The sequence below is a fragment of the Musa acuminata genome, chromosome BXJ2-7 (assembly GCF_036884655.1).
Source record: "Musa acuminata AAA Group cultivar baxijiao chromosome BXJ2-7, Cavendish_Baxijiao_AAA, whole genome shotgun sequence".
Taxonomy (NCBI): Eukaryota; Viridiplantae; Streptophyta; class Magnoliopsida; order Zingiberales; family Musaceae; genus Musa; species Musa acuminata.
Window position 1 is genome coordinate 610,600 of NC_088344.1, and position 11,622 is coordinate 622,221.

An 11,622-nucleotide genomic window follows, 5' to 3' on the forward strand; every position below is an offset into this window, starting at 1 on the left:
TGTGTCTGATGATGCTATTATATTGGTGCAGTCATGTAAAGAGCTTTCTTTTCCTTGGTTTCCGATTGACCCACCTGCTTCTTTGGGTTGAAGAAGAAGGATTATGAAATGGCTTAAAATATATGTTCCCAAGTGGATCCGTCACTTGCAGTGTAGAGTAGTAGAGAGCTAGCCAGAACTGTGGCGAAGTGACAAGTTGGGACAGTTGTCCTCCCTGTCGGTATGCGACTCTGAAGAAAAGCACTTGTTTTGGCCATCGGATCACCACAAACCCTCGATGACAAGCGCCAGCCTCCCCCCATAAATTCTATGGGTTTTTCGAAAGCTTTTCCTTTGGGTAATAGAACTCCCATTTTGGGTGCAGCTCTGCTTGGGGTTTTAAGCCTTGTTAGGAGAGGGTTTAGTAGGGTTCAGTGGGCTGAAGAAAAAGTGATGGTCCGTCTCAGAACACAGATCCCAATGGAACGCACGCAGGAGGAGAGTGGAATTTTATCCGGCATTTGCTTGTTGGACCTCATTCTTTTTGCTTAGTTTAAAGGGGCCTGTGGTGCTCTCTCATGCTCCTTCCTTTGCTTTGCTTTGCTTTGTGTGTGCGTAGAGAACACACGGGGACGCGCTTTAGGTATATCCCACCATGAGAGCGAGCTCACTTGGAGTGAGGTTTGAACACATAAACCCAAGTTCAAATGGTGGGCAGCTACAAGGAGGGTAGAATGATTACACTGTGTACTATCCAATGATTGAGCTGCCTCGCCTTGGGTCTTGTTAAAAATGCCCTAGTGCAAGGAAGGAAGGAAGGAAGATGAAGTCCATGGACAACCATAATAGCTGGCTGGGCTTCTCGCTCTCCCCTCACATGAGCATGGAGCTTTCTGTCGACTCACACCACCAACCGCATAACCACAGCCATCATCACCAATCTCAGCCCACTCCTGATGCTGTCTCTGCACTCGCTGGCAGTTTCTTCCTCTCTGCTACTCATCAGCTAAGCAGCTCCGGTTTCAGCTTCGGGGTCAGCGAGAATGGAGGAGGCCATGGATACTACTCACAGTTGTCTTCCATGCCACTGAAGTCTGATGGGTCTCTCTACCTCGTGGAAGCCCTCAGCAGATCACAACAACAAGAAGGTCTGTCTCGCAACACTCACTTTGTTTAGCTTCCACACTCGCGAACTAGCAGGTGTATCTCAAACACTCGCCGCATCTTTTCCTCATGTTTTGTTTCATGTGAAGCAATGGTGCCTTCTCCATCCCCCAAACTGGAAGACTTCTTAGGCTGTGGTCCAAATATGGGGACCCATCATCAGTATGGGAACAATGATAGGGGAGCGATGGCTTTAAGCTTGGACAGCATGTACTACCAGCAGAACCCAGAGCCTGAGGGTAGCAGAAGCCATCCTTCGGACATCCTCCATGAACAACTCCCATACTTGCAGCCACTGCAGCAAGGGATCTGCTCCCTGCTCACCAGCCATGAGATGTACCAGGCTCCATTACAAGGTCATGCCGTGAGGAATGAAGCCGTGCCAAGGCTCAAAACCTGGGTGCCCATGGATTATAATGGTGGCAACGCCGGTCCGGTGGGTGCCATGGGATACGGGGAGTTGCAGTCCTTGAGCTTGTCCATGAGCTCTGTTTCACAGTCCAGTTGTGTCACAGCACCACAGCACGCCTCTTCTGCTACAGCGAATGACTACGTCACCTTGGATCCAACAAAGAAGAGAGGAACCGGGAAAGGAGGCCAGAAGCAGCCAGTTCACCGCAAGTCGATCGATACATTTGGTCAGAGAACATCCCAGTACAGGGGTGTCACCAGGTGAGCGTCGAGGTTCTCTTGGCACCTACCTTACGTTTGGCTCTTCTCTTAGATCTTTCATAGCTTTCCTCTTAAACAATTTCCCAAGAGTCATGTTTCTTCATCAGGCATAGATGGACCGGCAGATATGAAGCTCATCTTTGGGATAACAGTTGCAAGAAGGAAGGACAAACAAGGAAAGGAAGACAAGGTTGGTAGAACAAACTTAATACATCATCAACATCTTATTCCTAACAGCAGACTTCGTTACTGTTGTTTGTTCATCTTGGAAGCATCCATAGCTGACTATTTTATCATATCTGATTCGTTATCTTCCTGCCTGGGATAATCCTGAATGGCAAAAAAACACACTTGTTTGGACACAGTTTATTTGGGTATGCTCCTATCTCGTCATCTTATCATCACTCGATTCATTCATAGAACAATCTTATGTAGCAGTTTTAATTACTATGGGTTCCAGGTGGTTATGATATGGAAGAGAAAGCTGCGAGAGCCTATGACTTGGCGGCACTCAAATACTGGGGAACAAGCACACACATCAACTTCCCGGTACATGTTTGAAACCATCAGTTCTTGAAGAACTTGGTATCTGTCTATCCACTAACGGCAGGTAGGTTGGAAGCAGTTGGAAGATTACCAGGAAGAGCTCGAAGAAATGAAGAACATGAGTCGGCAGGAATATGTTGCCCATCTGAGAAGGTGGCTCGGCTTGCTTTCTCACGAGGCCTGCCATTCATGTCGTTGTTCATAACATCCGATCCATTTTGTTCTCTCGTGTGCAGGAAGAGCAGTGGGTTCTCGCGAGGAGCCTCGATGTACCGAGGAGTGACGAGGTTTTGACTGACTCTCTCTGAAATCACAGCAGCGAGCACATCCATTAACCTGTTAATTTGTTCTTGGTACATGTGCATTTTCCAGGCATCACCAGCACGGAAGGTGGCAAGCTCGCATCGGGAGGGTCTCCGGAAACAAAGATCTTTATCTTGGAACCTTCAGTGAGTTTGTAGATGATCTTGATGTGGCTCGTTGTGCTCGGTGTCATCTGCATGCATGGTTCTATCATCAACGCGTGACCATCCATATCCTCGACTCCTCGAGTCAGAAACCCAATCATGATGCTTCCACCAAATCCTACACACTTTGAGCTCCTTTCTTCTTTCCGGCGACGCATGCTTTCCACAGCACGACTTACTTTGTTGGCTAACAGTAATGCATTACTCCGCAAGGCTGATCACCGCTCAGTGCCTCCCAAGTCTTTGTTTGACCGATTCATTCTCTTTCTTTAATGATGAAAGTGAAAACAAAAAAAGCATTTACCTCCCCAAAAGCTGATGGTTTAGCATTTGACATCAAATCTCAGGCACCCAGGAGGAAGCAGCCGAGGCGTATGACATCGCTGCCATCAAGTTCCGTGGATCCAACGCCGTCACCAACTTCGACATGTCGAGATACGACGTGGAGAAGATAATGGCGAGCAGCACTCTGCTGTCGGGTGAACATGCAAGAAGAAACAAGAACATGGACGCCCCGGGTGTCGTCCCTGTAGCAGAGCAGCCAGCGCCGATCTCGGAAGAGCAAACGCAGAGACTGGAATTCGAGCCCGAGATCTTCACGACGAATCTTGATGGTCTGGTCGGCGGTGATCCGGGGAATGGTCAGGGCATGGATTCTGAGAGGACCGAGGTTTCCATGCTCTTCGGAAAGGCCTCATCAAGGTTCATCAGCACTCCAGCATCAAACACATGGATGGCACCAGCCCAGATGAGGTCGGCACTGCCTCTGGCTCACATGCCAGTTTTTGCTGCTTGGACAGATGCATAAGCATCATCATCTCTGACGTCTCAGCAAGCACAGCTGCAGATAGCAGCAACCAGGTTGTGACAGGGAAAGCTGGGGAGGGAAATGGTGTGGTCATGTTAAGCTGGTTCTAGTGGAGATTGGTGCTCCATCCATGAGATCAGGCCTCAGGCCTTCCTCAGTGGACTGCAAGTGTTTTGTATCTACTCATTTGGTCCATTTGGGGGAGAATTTTGCAGTGTTGAGGCTTGGGAGCTTATGGAGATACTAGTTATCTTTGATGATGATTTGGTTTGGTTCATTCTAATCTTTTGGTATTTGAGCAGCATCTAAGTTTCTTTCTTTCTTTTTTGTGTTATTTTCCAAAAAAAAAAAGATGCCTCTAATCCTTATCTTAGAGGTATAACACCATCTTTAATCACAATTAACACTTGGTGTGATGTTGACCTTATCATTTTTCTTCATTATTATTAGATGCTATATATACAACATATCCACAGCGGTCAATCTATTCCCTAGATCTTGTCTCACTTGCCACGTAAGCAGGTGCGGCCGCGCGCCGCTCCGGAAGCGTTGATCGCCGGAGTTTGACCTGTGTCGGCGGCGAGAATCTGCGGCATCTGATCTCATGCGGTCCTGTGAGGTGAAGAATTACTATAATGCCGCTGGTTCTAAATGCCTCGCAGTAGTTTCAACTGCTACCAAGCAAAAAGATGAGCTAATGTAACAATGGAGAATCATCAACCCCAGTAAGTAGTAAGCGGGAACACATGCTTTAAACTCTCGCAATGCATCAGCGTGTAGAAATAAGATGAATCTACCCATGATGATATCTCCTGCTTGTACAAAGAGTATTAAAAAGCATATCTATCACTCGGTTGCTGGTTTTCTTTTTGGTGACCATTATGGCTTGAACAGAATCTACCAATCACAAAAACATATCTCTCGGTTGAATAATGATCCATTATTAATGTCATAAGGAATTTGGAGTGTGCCAGTTATGCACTGTGATAAGTAGTAGACTGTGAAACCTTGGAATACTTTCAGCATTTCCTCGAGCATTAGAATTAGCTCCGTCTTCTTCATGCCTCAGAATGGGCAGGAGTTGGTAATGCACTCAGCCTAGCAGTCCGAGAAGGTTGTGAGGCTGGACTCCATATCAGATCACAAAATAGCACGCTCGTCGAGAGCTCCAAACAATGTAGCGAATGATGCTGAACATTGATTCTCAATTGTTGATGGATAAGAAGAAGATGATGAAGAAGAAGAAGAATGTCATTCTTCTTCTTGTCTCATAATGTAAGCCAATTGGTTGGTCCTTTTCTTCTTTGGGAAAAAAACGTCATTAGCTTCCTTGCTTAATATAGTGATTCCTCTTCTTGTCATAATGTAAGACAATTCGTTGGTCTTTTTCTTCTTTTGAGAAAAAAAAAAATCATTAGCTTCCTTACTTAATATAGTGATATCACTGTAGGAACAGAGAATTAATGATAAAACACTTAATCAGAAAATAATGAATATAAAATTTGTCTGACCAACATTGTCTCATGTGATACATTCAGTAAAGAACTACCATCATTCTAACAATTGTCCCCTCTATTATGCTATTGTTGGCACAAGTTAAGCTTACTGCTCATTTTTCACCAAAGGTATTATGCAGAACACACTACTCTGCAACTTCAAGCTGCAAAAATTACAGCATCATACTTTTGGACTGCAGAATTGTCCATGTAAACATCCAGGTAAGCCACTGTGAGGAGGCAAACTGGACTATTTGTTGACAGTAATGCATTGGCTATAACAGAGGCTGCAATTTGATGGTGTATAGCTTCCCTTCAATGCTTGAAGGATTTAGGAAAGCAGTGTCAAAAGTATGGAACATGGCTTACCACCCCAAAAAGACTTGAGAAAAGATAAAATTTTCTGCAGAATGCTCTGAGGTTCCACTCTGTGAATTCAGAATATGATGCATATTTGGTAAAACAGTGACCCTTGCAAAATCCAGTTTAGGTCATGCTAGTTCGAGTCCAGACTGCACAATATTTTTGCATTGCTGCACTAATTTTACACAGTTCAGTAACACACTCTTCGATGATGTTTAAGAACAAGTTCAAAAAGTTAAAACACACTTTAGATACAAGTATAGTTTGACCATAATATTGAGAAGACAGGACAAAAATCATATAGTTTTATAATTGGATGAACAAGTCTGTAAAGGTAGATTCACAGCTGTTACATGTCCTCGCTGGAGGTCATCGAGCTCCTTTTGAAACACACAATGCAGCTATTCACCAAAGTTTATTTTGCTATAAGTTTATGTAGCTGTTGAAAGATGAAATTGGTCTTGCTATAACTGAATTCCCCTCTTATCATCATCCTTTTTTTGCAAATTAAATGGCTCCTGAAAGATTGGAGAATTCTATGGGTTGAGACTGACTATCTACTTCTCCACGGAGAGGAAGTGTTGTTACTTGGATCTCTCATTGGGAGGGCAATTTAGTTGCACACCCTTCTCCAAACTAATATATTCTTCAATATCATGTGGTCCCTGTGATCGTTGCCAATACTAATAAGCCTTTTCTTACCTACTCTTTCAATCAATCTGCTCACCTATCAGATCGAGACCCACCAACAAAAATGAGATCCCCTGGAAAAGGAGAAAGTAGAAATGGATACCCTGGGCCGACAGCAAGCTTCGAGCTGATGCAGTTAGAAGAAGGAAAGCAAGTGCTAGCTCCTTACGGTAAATCCTGTTGTGCTTTTTCTTCGATACCTTTTGTGGTCGGGGTTCCTCCTTTGCAATTGCTTCAAAATTCGGTACAGAAGCACCTCGTTGCTGCATGGGTTCCTTCTTCATGAGAGAAATAAGATCACCCTCAGAGGAACGGCCAGACTTCTTAGTTACTACCCACTCATAGGCACTCCCAAGCTGGAAGAGACCTGAGATCATTGCATTGAACTTGGTCACCGACATGGTGTTCTCGAAAAGAAGATACGGGACAATAAAGGGGAAGGATCTCGGGGCTGGGAGGATATTGAGGAACGACATGGTTGCGGGAACATAACAAACCACCCATGCAGGGAGCTCAGCTTCTGGAACAAACATCGTCAACGGGAGGATAATGCAGAATAGGGTAAAAGAGTAGAAAGGTAATATGAGTTTCCGAAGGAGGAAGAAGAGAAATATCAAGTTGGACTTCTTCCAGAACCCAATCTGAAATGGGAACAGCACAGGTTAGTGCAAAGAATATCATTAACCTACATTTCAACAAGAAATATCAAGTAATAACATAATCGAGACTTCAGCGAACCGCTCAAGTTTCAGTAGCTTTAGCTCTTTTAAGTATCACTAATAATTGCTATGGCAGTCACAGTGAAGCATGTTCAAAGGCAGCCAAAAAAGGGAAACAAAGGGCCCCAGTTGTTCTATTCTTGTTAATTGCCGACCACATGTATGCATTTTGGACATTATTATAATTAAATTGCAAAATTCTGTTCATTCATCCATGTATGACATAATTTCCACCAAAGATATGGCATCAAACAGATAAGAAATGACCAGAATATTTACACTACATAAAGCAGGGAAACCAAAACTTAATTTGCATTTAGTCATATTGGCTTCAGTTTCCTTTAGTTGCAGTGCTAAAATATTTTCCATCTTCTGCTATGCCCTGACAATCATACAATGGCTTACCATGAGGTCCATAAATATAGCATGAATTTGAATAAGATAGTGAATGCACATGTAAACTTGCACCACCTTTTCATCATTTCAACCCCTATTTAACACATCTAATTGTTCAATCGATCCTTTGATGCAAAGAGTACATCATCATTAGGTTGATACACTGAGAAAAAGGCTAATATGCTGAGATTGTATCTTCTTTCTGATATGCCATGATGATCCAATACAACTGAAAATATAGAGAATGTGAATATCAAGCTTCTCCCATATATTTTAAGCTTCACGGGCCACTTTGTTAACTATCCAATTTTTAGCTAGTTTATGTTATGATGCCGATGTATGTCATATCACAGAAATGTAGGACAATCCATTTCCATTATGAGATAGTGGTATTAAGCCGGATAATTCCTCTTACCAAACAGTTTATTAGCTTGTTATTTCGCAGACAAGATAACTGACAAAACTGGAAGAGATAAGAGAAGCTTTAATGCGCTTAAGTAAAGTTTCTCATGTTCCATTAAGAAGAATTTAATTAAGCCAGTTATTTCCTCTATACCGACAGTTAACCAGCTGGTTATTTCTATGACAAGGTATTTTATAGACAAGCTTCAATGCATTGGATAAAACTTCTTATGTTTAGGTTTATGAATGGTACCTCAGATCGGATGATGTCTGGCAAACAGAGCCTGAACAGCTGCATAGGGCCGGAGTGCCAACGATGCTGCTGCTTCCTGTAAGCCTCGTAGCATTCCGGCAGCTCGCATTGACACTGAACATAGTATTCAAACATGAAAGAGAAACACTTCAATATCTACATGCAGTACTGTAAATTCAAGAAATTTCAGGCAATTGAAAGACCTTGTCATACCTCTACATCATTAAGGTATACGAACTTCCATCCTTTTAGGTGAGCTCGCACTGCAATGTCCATGTCCTCGACTGTGGTCCTCTCCAGCCACCCTCCGGCATCCTCCAGTGCCTTGATCCTCCAAACTCCTGCGGTGCCATTGAACCCGAAGAAGTTGATGAACACCCCATTCACCTGCTGCTCCACCTCAAAGTGGAAGCAGAGATTAATGTTCTGAAGCCGGGTCAGCAAATTCTCATCTTTGTTCACAAACGACCACCTTGCCTGCACCAATCCCAGCTCCTCGTTGTCCTGTAAATATACCAGAAAATCAAAAATGCCATTAAATGTCAAGCTTTAGCACTAAAATGGAGAAAAAAAAAAGCTCAAGGCAAACACATACCTTGAAATGAGGCAAAGTCCGTTTCAAGAAATCCGGAGCAGGCTGGAAGTCGGCATCAAAAATGGCGACAAACTCGTAGTCGTTGACATAGCTACAATTCATTGCCGACTTGAGGTTGCCGGCCTTGTAACCATCTCGAATAACCCGGTGACGGTACATGATCCGAGCGCCATTCTGCTGCCACTTCTCCACCTCCTCCTTGATCAGAGTTTGCGTCGTGGGGTCATCGGAGTCATCCAACACCTGAATCAGAATGTTGGACCTCGGCCAATCCAAATTACACACTGCGGCAATCGATTGCTGATAGACCTGCCAAATGCCAGCGAAAGTGCGCAAAGATGGTCATTTTGGCTCACAAGCCTCGTATCCAACTTGCAGATATCCAAGCTTACCTCTTTCTCATTGCACATGGGCATCTGGACTAGAACCATAGGGTAGTCCTCACCGCCGGATTCGAGGTCCTTGGAAGCTCCAACGGCGCCTTTCGGCGTGGGTTTGATCCCCTTGAAGCGGATCCAGAAGCAGCCGAGGCAGAGGATGAGACGGTCGGCGCTTTGGACGAGGAAGAGGATGACGCAGGCGTTGGCGAGGAACTGGAGCGGCGGAGCGACGTATTCCACCCGGAAGCGCACCCACCCGGTGTAGAGAGACTCGAGGAAACCCCGGACGCCGAAGGACGATGGAAGAACCAAGGGCTGAATCTCCCAGGCGGTCAAATGCCAGCCTTTGAGGTAAGCGGCGATCTCCAAAGAAAGCAAAACGACGGAGATCCAGAGGAAGGCCTTGATGCAGGAATAGAACCGCGACCGCAGCACGGGGCTCTCCTCGTCCGACGAGGAGGTCGTGTCGGAGTCCGTCCGCCCGGACGCTACGCGCCGGCGCACGGCGGACGCGAGGCCAACGGCGGCGGAGGCGAGAAACGTGAGGCACCCTGCGGCGCGGTGAGCCTTAAGGAGAAGCACCCAAGTAATCTGCTTCGCGTTCTTCACCCGGGCACCCTTCCGCGGCACTCTCCCGGCGGCGGCAAACTCCTCGCCGGCGCCGGCGCCGATGCCGTACTCATCCTCGTCGTCAGGCGACGATATCTCCGAGATGGACCAGTTGGGGTTCTCCATTTTGACGATCACCGGCGTCCCTCGGTGGGCCTTTTTGTCCCACCACCCGAACGGCGGCGACATTACTTCCACCACCTTCCGAACACGATCAAGATCCAACCTTTCCGATTAATCCGGCGTTGGGGGTCGATTTCCACCTCCGATCCAAGCTTCTGGCGGTCGAAAGGGAGGGTTACGACGGCAATGCGGCTTCCTCGGGCGAGAGAGAGCGAAAAGGTGGGATTTTTACCTCAGAAGGAGAGGGAGGAGAGTGAGTCGAATGCGAGCAGGCGTCTTCTTCTTTAAAGCGTGCAGCTTTGAGGCAGGCGAGCTTGCCGCTCTCCTTCCCCGCGGTATGAAGGGCACGACAAAGGCCACCGGAAGAGGAGAAGGGAAGAGCAGCTCAGCACGTCTACCGCCGACCTCCACAGAAGAGAAGAGAAAATTTAAAGAAAAAGGAAAGAGAGAGAGAGAGAGCATAAAAAAAGGCAGGTTTTTTAATGCGTTTCCCACATTGCTACGGCGAATTACGAGAGATAAAGATGGAGTTAATAAAAGTAATTAATCTCAGAAGAAGAATTCGGGAACCATAATAGAATGAATTCCAGCTAAAGAATTTGAAGCAAACAAACTTGATTTCCTTGTATTCCTACCACAAAAGATGAAAAAACTCGAGAATGGTACCTTCTCGCTCGCCTACGATCAATGCTAATGCCACGATGATTCCTTCTCTCCCAGTTGGGATGTCTATTATAGTAATACTGTGGATAAGGACTTGTTTTCCAGTTTGATGATGGAAGCAAAAAATAGTAAATGGAGTCGACAACCTCAAACAGATCAATCCGAATTATATATCCACCGAATTCGATCAATCATATGTCCGCTAAAAATAAACAAATGGGAATCATCACAGTTGGTTACAGAAACGGAGAAAACGTTGCCGTGGCAAAGCACCGACACATATCAGTAAAACATGGTTTGCCTCACCGAAATCATAGATCCACTGCACTAATTGCGGAATTCAAGCCGTCACTTCCAATGATTTCCTAATCTTGTACTCGTCTTCTCACGCCACCACCTCACCCAAATCAAAGATGTCATGTAAGCATGTTTCGATTGGCCATCAGGAATACAACATTGTCCGTGGGGGCCCACTCTTTGGTAAGCTCGGGGGCACGTATTGGGGGTAATAAAAGAGAAGAAGGTAAGCTTCCCCGTTTCGTGCCGTGTGCCGATCGGGCTTCTCTCACCCATCGGGTAAGCTAGTGGGTTGGTGAGCGGCAGCGGGTCTTGCAAAACCAGTTCTGCCGAGACGAGCGGGGTTGGGGGGGGGACGATGACGCGTGGCGGTGTTGTGTCCGAGATCACGGCATTCGGCGCGGCCGCCGGTTCGAGCCGGCCGCACGTCGTGGCTCCGAGTTAAACGCGGAATCCACGGAACCGCCGCGGTCATCTCGTTCTCTACGTTGACCTTTTTGTTGTGCTCGTTTGAAGGCACTCGTGAGACGATGAATCAATCCATCGCTGAGACCTATTGCATCGTTATCGTAAGGATGGATGGATGGATGAATGGATGAAGTCTTCCTCGTTTGTACCTTCCTTTGACTTCGATGTGTTCTTCTTTCTGTTGACTAGCATCGTGAATGTGCATGCCACGCATTCGGATCCCCTTGTATTGTTGGTGACGAATGCATGATGCATCCATCCCTTGTGGACTCATCGCGGTAGATTTCTCTTTCACATGGTAATGTGACATTAGTTTTGAATGTTGATCTACGTTAAGCTCTCGTATATTTGATTCTTCTTGTTTCACCGAGAGATAATGATATTTCTTTTTTTCATTATTACCCATAATTATTTAAAGTAAATAAATCATAAGAATCATTAAAAAAGGGATGAATATTTTATATTTACGGACCATGCTAGCTTCCAAAAGGTTACCAAGTGTTGGAGATGCTTGTTCATAATATGATGTTTG

The 11,622-nt window shown here is 45.5% G+C and overlaps 2 protein-coding genes across 5 annotated transcripts; one reads left to right on the forward strand and one right to left on the reverse strand.

Annotated features, from left to right (window-relative positions):
• The first annotated feature begins 572 nt into the window (after positions 1-572).
• On the forward strand, positions 573-3,913 carry LOC103991161 (AP2-like ethylene-responsive transcription factor CRL5). The gene is made up of 9 exons (XM_009410519.3): positions 573-1,127; positions 1,233-1,815; positions 1,923-2,005; positions 2,181-2,189; positions 2,276-2,364; positions 2,441-2,514; positions 2,598-2,648; positions 2,734-2,810; positions 3,176-3,913. The coding sequence occupies exons 1-9, from the start codon at positions 803-805 to the stop codon at positions 3,634-3,636; spliced, it is 1,752 nt and encodes a 583-aa protein (XP_009408794.2). The 5' UTR covers positions 573-802; the 3' UTR covers positions 3,637-3,913.
• A 1,869-nt stretch (positions 3,914-5,782) lies between these two features.
• Positions 5,783-10,454, reverse strand: LOC135616486 (probable xyloglucan glycosyltransferase 9). 4 transcript variants are annotated; one of them, XM_065115721.1, is made up of 7 exons: positions 10,329-10,454; positions 9,895-10,067; positions 8,943-9,814; positions 8,551-8,859; positions 8,169-8,459; positions 7,956-8,069; positions 5,783-6,826 (listed from the first exon to the last, which is right to left on the reverse strand). In XM_065115721.1, exons 3-7 carry the CDS (start codon positions 9,726-9,728, stop codon positions 6,206-6,208), a joined length of 2,121 nt encoding a protein of 706 aa, XP_064971793.1. In that variant the 5' UTR covers positions 9,729-9,814; positions 9,895-10,067; positions 10,329-10,454; the 3' UTR covers positions 5,783-6,205. The 4 variants fall into 4 exon arrangements, with proteins under 4 accessions (XP_064971793.1, XP_064971792.1, XP_064971790.1 ...); XM_065115720.1 differs by having other exon boundaries at positions 8,943-9,817; XM_065115718.1 differs by having other exon boundaries at positions 8,943-10,067.
• Positions 10,455-11,622: the final 1,168 nt, after the last annotated feature.